The sequence below is a fragment of the Passer domesticus genome, chromosome 7 (genome assembly GCF_036417665.1).
Source record: "Passer domesticus isolate bPasDom1 chromosome 7, bPasDom1.hap1, whole genome shotgun sequence".
Classification (NCBI taxonomy): Eukaryota; Metazoa; Chordata; class Aves; order Passeriformes; family Passeridae; genus Passer; species Passer domesticus.
This window is the reverse complement of record NC_087480.1, coordinates 9,916,650-9,938,960: the sequence shown is the minus strand read 5'-3', so window position 1 is coordinate 9,938,960 and position 22,311 is coordinate 9,916,650. Positions and strand designations below refer to the sequence as shown.

The following is a 22,311-nucleotide window of genomic DNA, read 5'->3' as shown; positions in this document are numbered from 1 at the left end:
GGTTCTGGGAATTGAGCAAAAATTAACTGAGTAATAGGAGACAAAGATGCATTAGCTGGTATTAATGCATGAATATATCTTCCTGTTTTTTATTAAAAAATTTAAAGGAATGTCAGATGTATGACAGAGAGGGCAGCTGGGATGTCAGCAGGAAAGAAGGGGAACACTGCAAATCAGGCACAATAAAGGGAGCAGGATTTCCCTGGCAACACTACATTTCATATGTTGAAACGACAAGTGCTGGCAGGCCTCCAGCAGTACTGCAGCAATGCTGTGACAGTGGTACTGTTGCAGTGTGTAAATAAAATTAGTTGAAAATTAAATAATCTATTGTTAAATAAGGAAAATTTAAAAACTGGAAAATATAAACAAAACAGTTTGTCTTTTTCTAAGCACAATGAATTTAACATTGTGACAGGTTGATTCATTAGTACAGAAATGCACTAACATAGTTAACCTTGTTAACCACAGTCTAGTTTTCAGGTGGCTTTTGAGTGACTGTGGTAGAATCCTCCAAGAAGCCGTTCTCGTCTCTTGCCTGTTCTTCCTCAGTCTCCCAGAACAGCTCTTTTCTCTCAGGAGCTAAATCCCTTTTTGTAGCTCCAAGGCCCGCATCATTCAGAAGGTCAAGGCCAAATTTCTTTTTTCACCTAACAAGCTCAGAGCCTTTGCAGTCCTCCTGGTCTCTGAGGGCCCATCTCCGTTGCAGTGGGAATTGATACCACCCCACAGTGGGCATATCCAAGCTTGCTTTAATCCAAGTGCTTCAGACATCAGCACTGACAGCAGGACCCTGGGATTTGAGTTCACTTGCACTCCCTGGGGACTTACCTGTGAGCAAGATGACTCTGATGCTCAAGCTGTTTCATCCTCACTGCTGTGTGTCCCCAGTTAGCTTGCTAGATTCCTAATGCTGCTCCTTCATACTCCGTGCCCCTTCTTGCTGGAGCTTGGCCTAACTGCACAGATGGTTTAGCAGGAAGGTTTTTTTCATTTCTTAACACTCCCAAAGTTAAATTTATTGTCTACAAAGCAGGATAGTATCTTAACATCACATTGTGTATGACAGAAAATGTGTGTATATCTTAATAAATTTTAATTGTATTCCGGTTAAGTACACTTATTAAGTAAACCAAGTAATAACGACAAGGTAAAGCTGTACAGTTTGTATGTAAGAATATGTGTATGGATGCAGTATTTGCTCCCCAGTAGATAAGAGTAAAGCATCAGAGGAAGAGGCTCTTTATCAAACAGACAGCCTGCCACCCAGTAAGTTGACCAAGCAGTGTCTGATGTTGGACATTTTGTCATGTGCCTGACTATTGCATTGCTGAAATAAACCCAGTTGTTTCAGTGGTGCTGCTTTCACATCATAATTGTGATATGTAAAACAATTAGCTTGTCTTACTATTACAATTTTGCGTTTTTCTTGGCTGTAGATATAATGGTGTGTTTTTTTCCAAGGTGGTCCAAGAGGAAATCACAATTCCTTCAAGTTTTGTGAAGCTCAGTTATCTCAGCAGTCGGACACCGGGGTACAAAACTCTGCTGCGCATTATTTTGACACACACAGCCATCCCTTCTGGAATGGCCAAAGTCCATCTCATAGTTGCTGTTGAAGGTCGTCTGCTTCAGAAATGGTTTCCTGCTGCAGCCAATTTGGTGTACACGTTTGCCTGGAATAAGACAGATATATATGGACAGAAGGTTTCTGGTCTGGCTGAGGCAATGGGTATGTAGAATCACCTTGATGTAAGCAGAAGCACTCACATACATCAAGTCAGGAAAATATGGCAGATAAATTTTGTTGCTGCTCCTACCTTCTTTTAAAACAAATGCCTCTTTAGCTAAAGTCACTGAAGTGACTTGTATGATTTCCCAAGAACATTTATTTTCTTGTTCTTCCAATGTCATCTTTCTAATTTAATCAATTTGAAAATTCCCTTTTCCCTCAGAGAATGGTTATGTACTAATGGCATTATATTCAGCTGTCTCTGTTTTTGAATGTTACTCTGAATATGACCTTTGGTGTGTCATTGTTTCTGTCATTTTTTGGCTGTGACATTTAAAATGTCATTTCCGCTTAGGGTTTGCAAAATTCTAACTTTTGGGCATCTTTTCTTAGTACATTTCATGTCCCCAGTAGTTAAAATTAATTGATTTGTTGTTTAAAGATGTTTATCCAAAAATCATCATGTTTCATGGGCTTTGTTCAGCAAGCAGCACAGGCTATTCTGAGAATTGCTACAAAAGTGCTGTCTATGCAAACACATTTTATTTAGCCAGCATTTTTTTTCATTAATTTCATGGTTTGTTTTTTTAAGGGCTTTCTATTTTTTAATTTAATTTGATGTTATGTTGTTTAATGGACTAATAGATGCTTTGTATTAGAATTACTGACTTTACAAGCAAAGCTTAGTATTGTGAACCAACCCCATTCACTTTGGTAGCAGTTCTGTTTTCTTTTTTTTAGGGCAATAATAAGCAGCAGCACTGGCAGATCAGGCTGTCAGGCAAGAGTAGCAGGGGTGACAGAGCCGTGCACCCTCTCAAGGAATATGCTTCATTCCACATATGAAAATGCTGTTCTGAGGAGCAGCCAGGAGCTTCCGTCAGGATCTGTTGTGTTGTCCATGCAGGCAGAGTGGCCAGTGCAGAGGCAAAGGTGCCAGCCAGGCTCTGCAGCTCCCGGGGCCTCTGTTGTATGACAGTGTGTGACTGTGTGCTCCCAGACAGATGGTGGGGAGGCAGTGGGGAAAAGGAGCATTTTAGCATTTTCCCTGTCATTTCTTCCCTGAGAATGATGCAGGCATAGACAGACAGGGATGTCCATGATGAGTTATGAGACCAAGCTGTGGAGTGGGATTGCATTATGCAGTGTGCAAAGGAAAAGGTCAGACAAAGCTCTTCCCAGAGCTGTGGCCCTGCTGTCTCCTTGACCACACACAACATGAGCTGCTGCCTGAAGGGACATTCCCATGTTCTCTCCTTACCCATGGGCCACCACTCACATTCATTTGATCATGAAATGAGCCAGATCAGGAACAAATTCAGCTGAAAACTGAAGCAACCAAGGAATAAGTGATACATTTTTGGCTTCATTAGTTCCCTGATCTGCTATGAATGCTCATGCAGAAGCTCAGGTCTTCTCATTCCAGCTGTAGCTCATACACTGCATTGGCCTAAAGGAGTCTAAACTCCAACCTTGGGTGCAAGATCTCCAGAACTGCTGCATCATCTCTCCTATGTGAAACTGATCTTTCACTTCTGGCTCACATCTGCAGAATGGTGAACAACTTTTTCCTGGGGTCAGTCAGATGCTGGCACTGACAGCAAGGTTCTCAACACCCCAGGTGTGGTGTGTGGAAAGGAGCAGCAGTGCCCTTCTCAGCCTCTTGACATACAAGAGGCCCTGTGAGGAGGCAGATCCAGCCTTGTCCCATTGCTGATACCAGTTCCTGCTTGTTTTTGCGGTGAGGGAAGGTATCAGGTGAGTTGTTGGCACATAGTTGTGCAAATCCAGAAATAAAAAGATATTCCAGCTTGCCCTTTGGCACTGCCATGGGTGATCAGGCAGGACCAGGTGGGTCACAGGTGCCACCTGGGGCTTTCCTCAGCACGGCTACGTGTGTCACTGCCCCATGTTTGAGAGGGAACAGTTGACTACACTGCTCCCACTGCATCATCTAAGAGTCCTCTAATGATTGGGAAGTCCAGTACATATCCAGACTTTAAAACATTTTAATTCAAATACATAGAATCTCATGAAATGATACTGTAATTAGTTTCCCAAATTAGGAGTAGATGAGCTTCATGTGTTTAAATATGAATAAAGCTTACACAATAGTGCTGGGTAACAACTATTAAATTATTTAATTGGTGCTTAATTTTTTTTTCTTTTCCTTAAAGTTAGATTAATTATGCTTCTTTCAAAATAGGAGCAAAAATCTTTATATTTTAAGTGCATTACTTGCATGCTTTGTTAGATTCCAATAAAGCTTTATTTAATTTGACACACTGTAGTTACTCAGGGACTTTTATCTGCATCCATTATATGAATTTTTGTCAAAATAATTTCTTCTGCCAGTATATTACCAATATTTAATAATGCATTCTGTTCAGTTTTCATTTTAATTAAATTAAATTGGAGCAGGTTGAAGTCCTAGAACTCAGGATTATAACCATCTGCTTTTGGTGTTCTAAATACTATAAACATCTATATTTTTCTTCGGGGTTATTGACAGCACTGATCACATAACCAGTTACAGAAAACAAGACTTTCTGAGCATATTGCCACATGGAAATGGTTCTGTTTAAACTTGTTGGAGAAATGTTTGCTGGCATGTGTCCAGTCCCCAAGCTCCTCACAAGAGGCCATTTTCTCAGAGTAACAACTGAGATGACAAAGCAGCATTTTTTGTTCTGAAGAAACAAGCATCATGTGAATGTTGACACACAAAAGTGTGGGGGTAAAGTCTGTGTCCCCTTGTAATCTAACACAAGAAAAGGATTTCAGTCAAATCCTCAGTAAATGCTCCTGTGAGCTCCATGCAGACTCATGGAAGTCCCTGCATCCCACACAGCAGCACTGAGGGGTCTGCAAGGACGAACTCTCTTGGGAGTGAGCATAAACAGCTCTGCAGCAGCCCTACCTGGTGCTGTGCTCGAGTACATTTTATTCCTTGTTCAAAGAAGATGGATGCAGATAAGTATAAATATTTCAGGGAAGGTTGAAATCGAGGTTACTGTCCTGGTTAATTGTGTCTTTTATGTCTCAAGCCCTTAAGCTGTAGTCTGGCACTGATTATTCTTAATAGTTGTATGAAAAGAATTGGGTTTTGATGCAGATGATCAGTAGATCTTTTGAAATCCGTTTTGAGACTACCAAGAACAGTACTTGCTGACTCTTAAAGCCTAAAACCATAGTTACTAAAGTTCAGATTCATACAAAGAAATCTCAGTCACCTCAAAAAAGTGCTAGAAATTGATTGGATCAGAAAGTAACACCCCACAACGAGGGTAAGTTGACCAAGATTTTAATTTCACTTACAGAATTACATTTCTCAAAACCGGCACCTAACAAAATACACGTGGCACTGTAATCATCCTACTGACTTTACCAGTGTTGTGCTTTGCCTTGATTACCTTCCATGCAAAATGACTGATAGGAAATTTTCATGGATGTAACACCAGCACTTCCAGGTAGATGGATCAGGAGACCCTGCTCTAAGAACACACAAATATTTCTTTTTGGATCACAGAGCATAGGTGTCTTTCATAAATATGGGTAAATTTGCATAGAAACCTGGTTGTAGACATACACAAAGTGAGTGTAGTCCAGATGAGAGGACAAAATGACAGCTATGCACAGTAAGAGAGACGGAACAGTGAACTTCTGAGGGGGGGATATAATGCCTAGAGAGTATTTGGCAGCTCAGAAGCATCAGCTGTAGGCAGGGAATACTGAGGCTTTACAGTTAGCTCCAACCCTGGTAAAGATGCCCCAGCAGATCCATGGGCCCAGATTCCAGGCTCTGTAACTGGTTATCCCTCCCTTGCCCAGCTCTCAGCTGATGGCTGTCCTGTGGGTCCCTGAAGGGTGTCTGAGGCAGGCTGAGGGGCTGTGCTAAAGGGCACACACAGCTGACCCAGGATTGAATGTGTTAAGCGCATGACTGGAGGAAAGATTTTAATGTGTAGGTGGCAAATGTGAGGTTGCTTCATAGGAAAAATCTGCCCATTATCTTCTCTCTGCATTAACACCTAGAAAATAGTGTGCTGGGTGGCTGAACCCTTCTGACTCATCCCAGCACAGGATGTGGCTGTTCTGGGAGTTCCCTGCCCTTTCTTGAGCTCTCAGCTCAGGGTGGGACCCTGAAGCTTTGCTGGTGTTGGTTGTAAGAGGTCCTGTAACAGAAGAATTGGACAAAGTGCTGCTGGACCCTCAGACTGAAACCTGTAATGTTTGAAACATACAATATTTACAGTACTTAAGGAAATGTGATTTTTGCAAGTCAGAGTTCAGCTGCAAAAATAGGTTCTTTCTGCTAAAATGGTAAAGGAGCTCTAGAGCTGTTCCTGTAAGGAATAACTTTCAGTTTGCCATAAAACATTTATCTTATGCCATAAAACACTTATTTATCTCTAACAGAAATGTTCCCTGTTACAGCTGGTCAAAATATTTTGATTGTGTACAGTAATGGATAGGTGGTATTAAAGCTATTTATGGTTTAAGTAAAGTATACCTAAAGCTGTTACATAGAAGAAGTGAAAAGAAACTACTAAGGATGTTTAATATTTTTTTTTTAAATTTTGTATCTTAAAATCTTTTTTTTAACATTTTTATTTTGGAAAGGTTGAACTGTTTCAGTATTTCCTAGGTCAAATCATGGTATTTGGTGTCAAAAAATTATTCTTCCTTTACTAATGGGTTTCACTGAAATCTAGTAAAGTTAGAGATAAATCATTTTTTGAAAGTTTAGTATGTTAGAGATATCAAAAATTTTGGAGTTTTGTCTTGTTTTATGGAAACTAAAAGAAAAGGGTTTTAATCAATTTGAGTTCCCAAGAACCACCATCTGTAGGGAAATTCAAGATTTTTTGTCAGGTATTTTGGTAATATGTAATTCTAGAAATGTTCAGCTTGTCAATCCATTTCTGCCTAACTATAATTTTTATGGTCTGCAAACAAATTAAAACTAATTTGTTTTAGCATGGATTCTTTTATATTTAAGCTGTTATTCAGGTAATTAGCAGAAACGCAATAAACAATCAAGTCAGGAGTCATTGGAGGAGATTTATAATCTTATGAAATCCATAACTGATACCACAGACTACTTTCTGCTTTGAAACAGTAGTAACTATTGCTGTAATAACATAATAATCTCTTAAAACTCTTTTTTTAAAAAAATACCATACAATAGCAATCAGGCAGAGGAAAATTAGTGGCATCATTACTTGACAGATGAATATCAAAACCTGGAATGAAAAAGTGCCTAGCAGCTCACAGAGGAAAAGGTAGACTGAGAGATCTTTAATTATTTGTTTGCAGTGTCGGTGGGATATGAATATGAAACATGTCCTGATTTTATTCTGTGGGAGAAGAGAACAGTAATCCTTCAAGGCTTTGAAATGGATGCTTCAAATCTGGGTGGCTGGTCTATAAACAAACACCATGTATTAAATCCACAAAGTGGTAAGTCCCTCCTTTATTAACTGCCCACGCAGAAGGAGAATACAAATTTTAAAGGAATTAATTGTTCAGGTTTTAAGTGTTACACTTCCTAATGTGTAATCCTCTTTGAATGTGCACCCTCATGTATTGAGAGCTGAACTGTAAATGCCATCTGAAAGGATATTTTGAATGTTCTGGCTCCCAGGGTTTAGACATTAATATCACTGACTCTTGCGATTGCTAACACATTGTGGTCGTTCAGATGGGAAAAGGGCAAACTAATTTGGGTTCATTCTCACCCAGCTGGTATAGAAGTGCCACATTCAGGTCAGTCTGTAGTGTGTTACATTCCCAGTGAAGTGTCTACACCCCTAATTCATCCAGTGGCTGCCGCCAGTTTGTAGCAACACAGCCCCAGGCAGACAAACCCTGCTTGATCACAGACCAGCACTCCCAAACCCACACTGCCAGTCTGCTGTGCAGCTTTTGTGGCTGCCCACTCTGTGGAGAAGCACAGTAAGTCACTCCTCAGTACAAGCAACCCAGCACATTTCAAAGCATTAGTAATAAAAAAACCTTAAATGCTTTTAGTGTCATAACATTAACCCTGCAGACATGTCCTTCAGGCATGGAGGCTTGAATATTTTTTCCAATGCTTTTATTTTACACCTGGAGAGGTTTCTTTTCCTCTGTGACCATCTATGATCAGGAACTAGTGGGACTAAATTATTAAAACAATACTTGTAGATAAATTATGGTAACTATATATGGTTTTGCCAATAAACAGATATCTCGTTGTGCAGGAGAAGAGAAACTTGAGGTCATATTTTAGCACTTATAAGTCAACAGAGTATTGGATTCAGAAAAGTTCTCTCAATTTGCTCCAGCTGAGAGTCAGTCCAATAAAATCTATTTCCATCTGCAAATTTCTGTTGATGAAGATGCATGCACAGATGTATGGCTCTCAAGTTTTACAAGTTCTGTTGCTGAATGCACAGCTACAGTATAAATATTCCAAATACAAAAGGTCAGATTTAGTTTGTAAATTATCTGGATTTCTGTTTTGATTTAAAATAGTTTGACATTTTAAACAGCAGTTCTTTCATTCCCTGTCTTATTGGTTTGTATAGATTGTCTCTTTTAAATGCCAGCTATTGACATTTAACAAAGAGAAATCTGACCTCAGTCAGCTGAGCCCCAACTGTGAGTCCCATAGTCTGCTCCTTAGTGCCAATTTACCACTTGCATAGTTTAATTTCAAGACTAAATTGCTGGCAGTAACTCTAATTTATATGACTATCTGATAACTGCAGTGGTTACTACCACAATTCACCCCGTAGGCACTAACATCTTCTGAGATTTTGTAAAGTATACAATTATAATCCAAGCTGGGCTAAGCCATTGCTCTCCTGAGCATGAGGAGTGTGGTGACAAATTGCTTCCCGTCCCCATCGCAGCTGTGTGTCTGAGAATGCCAGAGAGCCCTGAGCCCTCAGCCCCAAGGCACCCACTCTCAGATCAGCTGGGCTGTGCCCACTGCACGGATGGGGACGTGCAGCTTCTGGCAGCTGCTCCTCTTCCTCGCTGTTCCCCCTGTGCTGGGCACCAGCAAGGCTGAAGTCAGGGAAAGCTGCCAAACGTCTTGACCCATCACCTGCAGAGACACAGGAGGGATGGAGAGGGCATAAGGACATCTGAGTTTAAATCCATGGTCTCTTCTGTTTGCAGTTTGCATGTCAGAGCATCTCCAGCGAGGTGGCAAAGCCCTGGCTCAGGGAGGTGTCAGAGGTTCCTCAGGACTCTCACAGGCTTTGAGCACCCACACCTGGCTCATGTACAGCAACTAGAAAAGCAGCTAAGGGCATAAAAAGAATTACTGTAACAAAGCTGGTGCACACCTACCAGAGCAGCGTGTAGGTTCATATTAAAGCAACAAAAGAAAATAATGAACTGTGGTAACCAAAAGGATAAAAGTAACAATTGTGCTTCTGGTCTTACTAGAAACAAGAGAGCTGCACTTCCATTTCAGATATATAACATGGGCTTTAAATAAGGACAAGAATATGATTCAAACTAGAATTATGTATTTTAGACTTATCTCCATGCCACCATGACAGATATGAAAAGCCTGCTTGAGTATGAATATATTAAGATTTTTCACTTTTTAATTAAAGCATCTCCTCTGTATGTATGAAGAACTGCTCTTTTTAGAAGGATGAAACTTTTATGATTTTGAAACACTGCCACTGGATTAACTGCAGAAACATCACTGGAATATAACACTCTCTACTGCAAATTGCAATTTTATTTTCAAACTGAAACTAGAAGCACTTTGCTTGATTTACTAGTCCTGAAAAGCTTATATCTAACTTCAGCCATTAAGCCTGGTCGCCCAGGAGGTCTGCTACTGTGCACAACATTCCTGCTCAGAGCCAGGGTAGATGCTCTTCTTTCCCTCCCCATGAAGGTTGCTCATTTTAGAGAAGTTACAAAATAAACTGAGTAAAAAGAAATAGATGCAATTTTACAGACTTGCAATTCATAGTAATGTGGAGGTACATGTATTGACATGCAGAAACCTTAGCAAGTGAAAACTGTGTTCTACTACCAGATGTAAGGATTTACAAAAAGAAAGAAAAATATGCCAAATTTCAGCAGAATTGATGTGAAATAACAAATATTGTTCCAATGTGGCTGTCACTAGAAGTTCAGTTATTTTTAATGTATGCAGCTTTGCATCAGTCTGGCTGTTAGGTTAACAAAGGATCACATCCTCTTCCAAACTGTACTCCTCTGCTCTTTTCCCGCTTTATTTTCCTCATCAGTTTGGAGGTTTGATCACTTCTAATTTGTGACATGATTAGAGTTTAATGTTTTCTGTTACCAAGGTTTTTGTCACTTTGGAAGATCATCAGTGCATTTCTCATAATCAAGAAGAAAACAGATACCATAAATATTAGTTCCTGCTTTGAGGTCTTTTAAAGACACCTGTATCTCATGAATACAAATGAATGTGCTATAAACCAATTTTCAGGGTGTTATTTCAATTAATTTATTTTTTCTGATGGGTAAGTGCACTGATTCCATTTTTATTTATCTGGAGCAAGAAGGAATAGTTTTAGAGGGACTTTATGCTTTAAGGTAATTTCAACCCCAGTGCAACAGAGCATCAACTGAAATTAAAGCAGTGGCTCAAAAGCCTGATATTAAGCACACACTTATATTTATTGACAGCAAAACATATTCTCCAGAGCCCTAATTATTTACTGGCATTTGTAAGAGGATGTTGAAAGATTACCTTAACATTGTAATTTCAGACAAAGGGCAGCATCTTCATTTCATAGTATTTTTATCCACTGCATAAGAAAGAATATTGCCATTTGTTTTACTGGCATGTTTTAGGATGCTTTTTTTAAGCCATCTTTCAAACAAATCTATGCATTCTGTCCTCTATTGTTCATAGATTTATTTTTTTAAATATAATTCCCTTCAAAATAGCTGTGGTAACATTCAGTAATTTCCAAGGTGAATTTTGTCTTCAGATTTACCTGAAAGTCACAAAAAATAGTTTAAATAGAAGTTGGTAGAGACAATACATAAATACATTTGCTGTACTTTGGGAAAACTCAGACATGCCTCAGCATGTATTTCCTGCAGTGTCTAGAATATTCTCATTTCTCAAGACCTCCAGAAAGTAAATTCCCTTGTGTTTGTTCCTTTAATAGTGCCAATGTTCTGATGAAGTACTGGGCCTTTCAAGGGAAATAAGAAATTTTGGTCTAGAATATAAAAGAGTACCTTTCTTCTGTTTGCAGTAGCCAAGTTCTTGCAATGACATGTCATTTCAAAGATACTTCTTAAATATATTGCCACATTGTTACTTAAAATAAACACTATGGCTGTCAGCTTGAGAAAATACATCTTTGTACCAGTTCTGGTTTCACCAGCCTAGTAATTGGGAAGACTTTGAATAGTGTATGCTGCGGAGCAGTGCTAGAATAAACTATTCTAGCCTTTATGGCAGAAGGTGGGATATTGCTGGGAAGACATTCTCTGGTGCCTCACAATTGCTCCTTGACTCTTAACTTGGCTTTGCTGCACTTGGCACCATTTTCATATACCATGAAGGACTCACAGTTGAATTTGAATATTGATTTTGTACTGCCACTCGGTGCTCTTTTGTGAAAAATGCATAGTGGCCCTGCTATTAATCTCCTTTAATTAAATATTCAAACTGTCTAAGAAATTCCTTTGCTACCTAATAAAAATTTATGAATAAAATGAATATTAAAGCAGTAATCCCCAAGAAATCAGATAGCACTGCAATTAGCAGTCAATTTGTTGGAGCATTAACCAGCCATGAGTTTTCCTCCTGATGTTGGCTTTAAAATAGCCATTGGCACAGCTGAACAAAATGGTGACAGTGAAGCTTGGGATGAGCAAAATTGGGAGATTAGTGGAACCAGGTCACATCTTTAAAATATCAGATGTTTGTTGCTATTTTGGTAAGCTGGTTTTCTAGAGGATTTTGTACTCCAAAACTGCAGAATAGTTTAAATGTCACACATTTGCTTATTTTATCTCTGTTTTCTTCCCTCCCCTCCCTTTAGGAATTGTGCACAAAGGAAATGGGGAAAACATGTTCATTTCCCAGCAGCCTCCAGTCATCTCCACTGTGATGGGCAATGGACACCAGAGGAGTGTCTCCTGCTCCAACTGCAATGGGCTTGCCCTGAACAGCAAACTCTTTGCCCCAGTTGCACTCGCTTCTGGGCCTGATGGAAGTGTCTACATTGGGGATTTCAATTATGTCAGGCGCATCTTCCCCTCTGGAAATTCAATTGGTATATTAGAATTAAGGTAAAAAATAATTGGCTTTCTCTGATCAGTGTGCATAATCCTGGCTGTGATATGCCTGTGAAAACTAGGGTGAGCTTTTATCCCTTGGGATTTGAAATAGCCCCATGTACTTGCTTTGTGGCTGTGTGTCATCAACTATCAAACCAACTTACCAGAAAACTTAGTTACTTGTAGTCACCAGTTAAATAGGATGTTTTAAGTGGCCTGTAGAACAGGTCTTGCATAATGAATTTCTGCAAATTGCAGAATTAATAAAGCTGATTTTTCTTGCTGTGAGGTTTTCCATACATTTTCTCCAATAGTTAAAATATACCATAATGCATATTTTTGAGAAAACTGCATAATTCCACAGCAAACATGCAGAGTATCATGTCAAGTCACAGCACTGAGCCTATAGACTTACCACATTTACACTTAATGCACTTAGACTGTTCCTCATGAGCAGAGGATGGGGCTCAGTTTAAGCAGACAGGAGCAAACCTGGCATCACAGACATGCCAGAGGCTGAGCCTGGGCTGCCCTTAATGACTCCCCTGTAATTGTCACCCCAGCTTCCCTTTCCCTTTGAGGCACACAAGGGAGGGCAGGAATGAGTTTGGACATTAATACATGAAATTTCTATTATTTAACATCCACCTAGCTAACATTGCTGGTGATGATTGTTTGTGCTGATTGTTCAGAATTAACTTGGCAATGCGTGGGCAGTTCCCTCAAACAGGAAACAATTTTTGAGAGAGAAATACCAAATAAGAGGATAAACAATGTTTTGTTAGTGGATACGGGTCTGTGAGTAATCAGGCAAAGAACACAGTTCAGTCAGGCACTAACATTCCTTGTCTTTCTCTTTCCTTTTAAACCTGAACTGATCTGCATTTCCAGGAATAGAGACACAAGACACAGGTAAGTAAAATGTAATAACTGTCATGTAAACCACGTTCAAGGAGACAGTCTTACAAAATTTCTTTTAAAAGTTAGGATATAGAGAAACACTCTGAATTTAATAAATGTAAATGGTAATAAATACAAATGTTAATCAAATTCACCTTTGTTTATCGTTCAGAAAGTTCGATTTGTTCTTGTTAGAGTAGTAAAGTCTCCCTCTAAAAATCAGTTTCCTGATCACCAAGAAGAGATGGACAGGTTTAAACCTGAACACTGAGAGAACATTTCATAGCTGTCATACCCATTTCACATGGTGTTTAACTGATCACAGATATAGCCATCCAAGGAAACAAGAGCTTTAGCTACTAAAAAAATAGTTTAAAAGGCTACAGAAACACACTGTACTTTAGTGGACTGTGCTTTAGAGGTTCTGGGATACCCTGAGCTTTAAAACCTGCCAGTTACAGAGTGCACAGCAGAGCCCAGAACTGAAGATGCTGTGTCAAAGCTCAGTCCTTGCTGCTCCAGCTAAAGACAAAGCAAGTGGCTTTCCCCCTTTCCAGCTGGCATTTTAGCATTGCAGTTTAGGGATTTCTTTAAAGGAATGAACATTGCACATTCGGCTTCTGCGACAGACGGTGAGGGAGTTGGTTCCAACAATCCAGCTGCAGAAGTGATGTTGCATGCTAGAAAGAGACAGCAAGGCACTCTGTCTCCTTAGAAATAAACTTCTTAGCATTCCAGTACTTAAATGAGATAAATAAACCAGGACTAGTACAATATAAGACAGTAACTGCATGGCATAGTAGGGAGCAGTGTGGCCTGAGCTGTGTTTACAGCATGAGAGTATTGGTTGGAATTGCTCACTTTAGCCACAGGACTGCTATTGAATACTGTAAATTATTTACCAGATTATGTCACATGTCATATATTTTACAATTAAAACTTAAAAAGGAAAAATAGTTCCTAGTTGGTAGGTTCAAAGTTCCATTTTTTAACTGAAGGGTTGTTTCCACTTGCTTTAAACTGACCAGTATGTTTGTAAACTAAATTTCTCTGTAATGCATTAAAAACATAAAGCAGCTTTTCCATTTAGAGGTTTATTTCATAAAGTAGATTTTTTTTCTTTTTAATACCTGTTCACTAGTACTCATTTCTTGATATGAGCTTCAACCTTAATTAATTATGACAATATTCAAGTATCCTAGCCCTATTAATTACAATAATAATGTCTCTGCCACTATTCTGTCCAAGCGAATTTTGTAGAAAATACAAGGAAATCAGTTGAAGTTAATGTAGTCTTTGAGCTGATATTGGAGTACTCAACAATCCCACTGCGTGCCATTCTCTTGAGGCTGTAAAGGTCATAGTCATGGTGGAAATTTATGGAATGCTCAAAGAAACATGTAGAAGCAGCAGGTAAAAGCTGGCTCCTGACAGTCCAGGCAAGAAAAGGCTTCAAAATCCAGCTCCTCTACACAACTTTTAGCCTCCAAAAGAGTTCTTTTTACCATGCAGAAAAGACAATACTGTGTAAAAAGGGAGAGTTTGGCGACCAGTAAACTGAAAACGCCACTGATCTTATTTTTGACTGTTTACAAACACTTTATCCCATTTGTTTTTCTTGTCATCATGATTTTAATAAGCTATAGCAAAGCTGTTTAACTGGTAAAAATGGAAACTAAACTTCGAGAAAAGTACACATCAAAATTTACTACAGAACTGTACTGAAAAGATTAATTTTAAATCCTAGTCTACTTCATATAGTTTTCAAAATGCTAATTAAATCAACTCAGATTTATATGTGATTACAATCTTCTGCAAAAATAGCAAGGTTTTTTTAATTGTGTTTCATTTTTTACTAGTACTCTTTAAGCATTTTAGTATGCAAGGCTTTAAGCATAAACATGAAGAGTTTTCTAACAGCTGGTCTATTAAATCTAACGACAAGGATGACAGAAAATGTGTCTACAAGGAGAATATGGAGTGACCCCTCGTTATCTGCAGTTTCTGCATACTGAACAACATGTTTATTTAAAATCTAGAATTCTCCTTGCAACTTTTTTCATAGAAATCTTTTATGTAAAAGTCATCATTTGGCTGGCCAGTCAGTCCTGACCTCAATCCAGAGAGCAAAAATTATTCCTGATATTTTCAACAAACAAATTTTATAGTGGTGATACCTTGGCATTAATTGCTTTTAGCTTATCCTCTTACTCATCTTTCATCATACCACTGCCCTCTCATTCCCTGTGGTTCCTAGGACTGGCTTTCACATCTGTTCCCCAGCTCTGGGAATTTCACTGAGCGTTGTCAAACCCACCACAAACAGAACTGGCCCGGGTGAGAGGAGGAACTCACTTCACAACTTTGTTGCACCAATCTTAAGTGTTAGTTAATTGTGCCAATATTAATAAAATATCTCCTAAAAATAAGAAAGAGGGGTATTTTTTACAATTTCTTTAATCTAACTGGGCATATAGAACCCAGCCACTTTTCAGAAATCTCCTCCTCCCCCTTACAGGAACACAGTAATTGTTATAAATATTGTCTGAGCACCTAAACTCTCAGCCTGTGCCTCTCTCCCACCATTTCAGTAACCAGCTGTGTGATTTAAAGGCTCTCTGTCTGGATTTTTAGTTAGGCCCCACTGCAGGCTCAGCAGGCTCAGGACACTAGCATGGTGTGCCGTGTGCTTAAAAATTTTCTTCTAACTGGAAATTAACTTTGCACTGAAAAAGAAACTTAAAGTCTTACTAGATAATAAGATGCAGCCCAGTTTTCAGATTAGAATTTATGATCCTCACCATTTAATTAACATATGTAAATATTTTTTTAAATAACATTTTATAATCTCAATAAGGCAGTGACAGTGCATGAATTATGGTGCATTAATTCATCCCTAGTTGCACTGACAGTACTTGGCCTTCTGCCTTGCTCCTGACAATAGAGTCGGCAGGAATTAAGGCACCATATTTCACACCTTCATATTTCCTAAGGTTTCGAAACAGATAAAAATAACCAAGAGTGGGTATTTGTGCCCATCCAGAACAGCCTGTGATTCACTTTGCTGCAACTCATAGATTTGTTTTCAGTGCCAAGAGTACTAGGATGTATCAGATATATAAAAATTATTTTGCTTTTGATAGTAATAATTATAACTCAGCTGAAGTCACTCCAGTTAACTTTATCCTGAGTGGTTTGGTACTGCTGGGCAGACCAACTGCCCCAGTACCAGTCTCTGCCCCAGCTCCCTGAACAAAAACTCACTGGTCAGGCTCTGTAGCAGGACACTGGTGGTGTTTTGAGCTGCTCTCACTTATGCCTCTGTCCTCTTCAGATCCTGAGCTGGTGCCTTCAGATAAGTAAAGTACAATTATTGTGCTGCCACAGAGATGTACAAGAAAAAAAACAAGTTGACTTTGATGCTCTTCTCTTCTATTTTAGTACAAGTCCTGCACATAAATATTACTTGGCTGTTGATCCAGTGTCAGAATCCCTTTACTTGTCAGATACCAACACCAGAAAAGTCTACAAAGCAAAGTCTCTCACTGAAACAAAGGATCTGGCCAAAAATGCAGACGTGGTGGCAGGAACAGGTGATCAGTGCCTTCCTTTCGACCAGAGTCACTGTGGGGATGGTGGAAAGGCGTCCGAGGCCTCTCTCAACAGCCCAAGAGGTAAGAAAAGTCTTTATCTCGGGTACTTAGTGTTGGTCACCCATATTTCCTGTCATTATTTAGGAACTCAGATGCAACTGGATGTACAAAAATGTGTCTGTGGCAATGATTTAACCAACTATTAAGCCAAATCACTTCATGAGGCTTATTCATGTCTGCAGTACAGCCAGTCCTTTATGAGAGATCAGCATGGGCAGCAGGCTCCAGCTAGAATCCTCTGATTACTCTTCCCTGTATGACAACACTCCTCTTTGATTACCTTTCAATTGCAAGGTGGCAACATTTAATTATATGGAACTCTTAAGCAAATTATATGGTGTCAAAGTCCATTTTTTAGATGTTATGCATCAGGTGAGTGTTGTAATGTTAACCGAGCTTACTCATAGACAGTAAGTTAGGGCTGTTCAAATCAACCAGCAAAATCGAGTTCATTTGGAGCTCTAGTTTGTCCTTTCTTATTAACACACTTTGCAAAAGATGAGCATCTCCCCCGCTGCACGTGAAACAAGCATTTTACTGCACCTCCCTGTCAGAGTACATCCAGTATTGTCACAGGCAAAATGCGTGCGAAGCCTTGAATCCCCACCAAAGCCACAATTAATCCCCTCGCAGTGTGCACTAGAACTGTGATAAAGTCTCTGGATTTGGTGCTCTAAAGCAGCTGATCACCCTCAACTCCCACTGCAATCCCTGGAACAAAGGGCACTCAGCAGCTCCCAAGGCAGAGCCCTGCGTGGGCTGTGCTGCGCTGCCCCCGCGCCTGCTCACAGCTGGCTCAGTGCAAGGGCTTTGGTTATTTTTCCTGAGCTAATAAAGGAAGGCTGTACATCAGCAGGAAATTAGAATGTACATCCAGGCAGAAATACCTCTAAGACAAGCAAATAATCCTGGTTTAAGGTTTAGCAAGAGACACATTGTAATTATAGAGTGACTTTAGCATGTCTTTAATGATAGAAGGTAAGTGTGAGGTAAGTACAAGTAAATGTTAATCTTCAAGCAGATAATTAATGTAATGAATCACTTCTAAAACTAGTAGGAAACAAAGGTTTTCAGATCCTTTATCAGGAAAGTGTGGTTCTATGAAAGTGATCAATGTTTTATTTATAATTGCAATTGATTATACCCAATTACAATACAATCAGTTGCTCCAACTTATTTTCTTAGTGAGGAAATATGTTGCTGAAAATGTTGTGATACACTGTTTACTTTAAGGACACTCATACTTACTTCCTTAATAGTAGGTTCTAGTCATAAAGAAATGAGGAAGAATAAAAACACAAGTCAGGAGTTCTCGGGCAGCCAGCAATTATTAAAAAGAAACTGAGCAGACAGTGACTCTTCTATTGGCAAATTCAGGCAATGACTCCCAGGTGCTTTACATTTATGCTCCTCTTCTAAATAACATCAGTTCAGTTTGAAATGATCCAATTTGTTAAGGTTTTTATTTTAATCTCGAATAAGTCTGGACAGCCACATGCCCTTTTTGTGCAGGCCCTAACAAAATGCAGCATCAGCTCATGGTGCCCAGCAGTGGGATCAGAGGAGCACTGAAACAGCCAAGTAGCTACAGCTCCTTGTTTTCCCCTGAACTGTAAGAGGCTGAATAACCCTGGAAAGTAGAAGGAAGTGTTTGTCTGGTACCCCTAGATCTTTATCAAGGAACAGAGATGTCTCTCGTACTTTACAGTTTTAGAGATTCTTTTGGATCACTTATTTTGCTTGTTCTTTAAATGTTTTTCAAGTCAGAAGATGTCATATTTCTATAGAAATTACATTCAAACAGTGTAAAGAAAACTGTTTTCTGTAGGAAGCAGGAAATTTTGACAAAAACTTCTTGACCATGTTTAAAAATCCTTGGACACACAGACACACAATGTTATCTAGCATTTGACCACAGAAATAAATGAATTGTTTCTGGTTTTAGACCTCTGAGATTTTTACAGTACAACTATAGGTCCCAGACAGAGTCATTGCCAAGTTGTTAAATATAATCACTTGCATTATTCAATTAATAATTTGTATTTGTTTCTTAAGCTGATACAGGAATATTGATAGCTTTTTTTACTTTGTTTGCCTTCTTTTTCTTGTCCTGAGTATTCCTTTTTCCCATTATAAATGAAAAATTATTTCCCCCCTTATTTGATAGAAGGACAGTATGTAAAGAAGGACTCCATTTAGTGGTTGGTTGACCTTGGTTAGTTATATCTTAAAAGTTGGACTTTAATTTTTGCTACTAATTGCTTGTATAAGCATATAAGGGGTTATCTAGAGAACTCTGTTTTTCCATTTGCAAAATTGATGTGAAATACCTACTGTGTAACACTTGTGAAACTTAATCTGTTTGGTGCCATCCTCAAAGCTATGTTAATAGGTTGAAATTCAAAATCTCTTTCTTTCTTACTTTCCTGGGTGAAAGTTGCTTTGAATACTGCTTTAACTTTTCTGAATTCATATCCATTTTTCTTATTCCTTGAACATGCAGGGAGGTTTGAGGAGAGTCCTACATTGTTATTTAATTATTTATTTCATCAATGTTTATTTTGTCATTATCTTTATTTGGCAAGACTGCCTTTGCCTAGTGACAAGGAATTAAATGCCACACAGGAAAATATCATTAAGTAACACTAATCAATTCTGATTTCATCTTTCCACAACTTTCTTTTTATAGGTAGCAAACACATGTAGCTTTGTTCAGTCTGTTCCCAGCTCTCTGTGAAGGACTGGAGATGGGACTTAGTGAAAATTAATCTTGCACTATTGTATGTTGAGCTGACTTTGAAAGATGCTTTTAAACATGCATGGCTGATGTAGTTGAAATTTGAACTTCAATATATTATTTTTACTGCAACTTTCTTTAATTCTGTAGAGATCTCAGACTAATGAGTCATGTAATAGATGACCAAGTACTTAAGCAGAATGTGAAATGATACAAGGTGGGGACATAAAATAAGATCTGTGACAAGCTGAACACATTTATTACACAAGAAGATATTGAAAATGAAGAAGTAACTACACAAGATATTAATCATTGACTGAATTCCAATCACTTGAACTTTACCAAGTAACAGATTTTAATTTTGGGGTGGGGAATTCTGTTTGGTGGGTTTGGAAATTTTTTTAATAGAGATTATTTATGGCAGATCTAGTTGCCAGCACTATCCTTTAAACAATCTGATTAGTATTTATGATAAGGTACTTGAGGATCATGTTCTGATTTTAACTAGATTAGTCTTTGAGTATTGGAGCAGTGAAAGGCACTAAAATGAGTGGAAATGCTTGGGACTTGTGCAACGTCAATGCCTGAATCAACACCATTAAACACTTACCTACCCTGCCCTTCTGAAATCAGTGGGCTTTAGATCTGTAAATAGATTTGACTTTCTAAGCATAATTGACAGAGGCAGTGAGAGTTTGAGGCAATCAGGTTTCCACATTCTTGCTGAGCTCCAGTGTCTCCCAGGCAGCAGGGTCAGAGAAGTGTTCAAATAACATCCAATTTCCATTCCCTGGTGTCTGTGAGCAGCACTCACCCAGGACAGCTCTGCTGGAAATGCCAGCTGTGTAACTTCCGTGAAAACAGTAGGTGCCTCCAGTGATGCTGCCCTGAACATCAGGGTGATTTACACCTTTTGGAAAGCCGAGGACTAAATTTAAAGATGTAAACATTTAAGGTCCTGCAGTGTCTGCTTTTTGATTCCTGAACTAGGTGCAGACACTGTCTGTGCAAGCCATGTCAGTGCCTCGAGAAACTGGACTGCACACTGAGTACAGAGTACACTGCACTGACCTCACTGCAGATGCAGTGACCTCAAAGAAAGCACCAGGGGAGTGGAGAAGGTTGGAGTAAGTTCTAAATCCAATGCACAAAAATACCTTATCCACAGCTGTAGCAAAGAACCTTTTCACTCAGACCAGTGGCCATGAGATAGAAACGCAAATGAAACATAATTTAAAAATCAGTTCTGCAGTGTAGTTTTATCTATTTTGCTTGCAATTACTTTGCTAAGGAAATATTGCTTTAAAAAATCATGGTTTTGAAGATGTGTTCATCCTAGTAGCTTGCATCCTGAAATAATCAGTGCTGTTGCTCCTCATCCTCAGCAATACATTCTAAAGTAAATAAAGAGAGTGAGCTGCCCAAAGGAAACCTTTGCTCTTGTCAAATGGCAGTAGTCCATTTAGGACTGCTCCTGTTCAGCTGGAAGATTCCTTTTACTTTCAGTAGGATGCACAACCAAATTCCTATTATAGCCTTTTGTGACAACAGACACATTTGCCAAAGGTAATGATTAATGCTATTTTTCCAGCAATCTTTGCTATTCTGTAAATTCCTAAGACCTTTTTAACCTTTCCATAGAATTCAAACAGGAAAGTAGAATGGGGTGAGATTTTTCATTAGCAGTATATAAAGTTAGAAATAGACAAGCCAAAGTAATTTGCAGCCTCAAGTCATTGTCATATATGCATCATAAAATCAGCAAAAAACCCCAATCTCATGCCATTTTTTATTCATTTAAATTTATTCCTTATTTTTTCTTTTCAGTAGCCTTAGCTGCCTATGATTTCCAAAGTATGAGAAACTTGTAGAACACTGTAAACTTTTTGGATCGCATATTTTTCCTAAATTTCATCCAACATTCATCTGAATTCATAAATCATTCACTTTTCTATTCACCCATGTCAGCAGGATGACCCCAGTCATCATGTCTCAGGCTGGAAGCTGAACATTTTCATTCACAGTCAGTAGTTAAAAACGCTGTTTGCTCCAGGTCTACTGATCTGCCTCTAAAGAGAACAGCACTCAAGTGCAAGTGCTGAAGTCGTGTTCCAACTGACAAAGAACTACTGAATATTTTGCAGCTAGTGCTGAGACAGTGAGGAAGTAAAGATGACAAAGATCACAAGGCAACAGACTGCAAATCACTTGAATCATATTTTGAGTGGTGTATTATGGTAACCTATAAATAACTAATTGCATAAAATTGCTTTAGTTCCTGGATGGCAGCTTTAATTAAAAGCACCGAAGACATTTAGAAGTTTAGAAATGGATGGCATGCAATTTGCCCTTTTAGCACCATAAAATGGTAATTAACCAATTTGATTCACTTCTTCCTATTAAAAGTTTTATGAGAATCGCAAGTTCTTTCTAAATACAGTTGTTCTTCAGCAGAAGGTGGCATTCTCTTTTATCTGTCCTCACCAGTAGCTGTAGATGTTGTTTTAAAAATTCTTCAGAAGTTTAATTAGAAGTTTTCGATATAGAATGCTTATTTGTAATTTTTTAGTTGAGCAAAAAGTGTAAAGTAGAATTTCTGGAAGTGAGCAACATATAGTTCTAGCTGCTATTTATTGACTTGTTTGAAAAGGATTTCTTTCCAAAAAAAGCTTTTCTTAGAATGCAAGTGTGGGATATGATAGGGGATAAAAAATAAAATATCTTACTAGGAAATTTACTATATTACTTTTAATCCATATTTTTAGCACTATAAGCTTAACTCCTGAAATGCTAAATGATCAATGAATGGTCATATGTATTTTGAATTTATACCTATGGTAACTGCACAAAAAGCAATCTGTTTGCTGAGTGCTATTTGCATTTATAATGATCTGTGTATGTGCACTAAGGCACAGCTGTCAGAGGAAATAACCCTTTGACCAAAACTACTCTGAATAGCAAATAACAGGAGAGGTTATAGTCATCCTTGTGTGTTTATC

The 22,311-nt window shown here is 38.6% G+C and overlaps 1 protein-coding gene across 12 annotated transcripts in view; it reads left to right on the top strand.

Moving 5' to 3' along the window:
- TENM1 (teneurin transmembrane protein 1) overlaps positions 1 to 22,311 on the top strand; it is an 818,347-nt gene that overhangs the window by 744,047 nt on the left and 51,989 nt on the right. For all 12 annotated transcript variants that reach the window (XM_064426811.1, XM_064426812.1, XM_064426810.1 and 9 more), the window contains 5 exons: positions 1,465 to 1,732; positions 7,052 to 7,195; positions 11,785 to 12,034; positions 12,914 to 12,934; positions 16,364 to 16,596. In XM_064426811.1, coding sequence (XP_064282881.1) covers positions 1,465 to 1,732; positions 7,052 to 7,195; positions 11,785 to 12,034; positions 12,914 to 12,934; positions 16,364 to 16,596 — 916 coding nt within the window. The remainder of the gene's footprint in view (positions 1 to 1,464; positions 1,733 to 7,051; positions 7,196 to 11,784; positions 12,035 to 12,913; positions 12,935 to 16,363; positions 16,597 to 22,311) is intronic.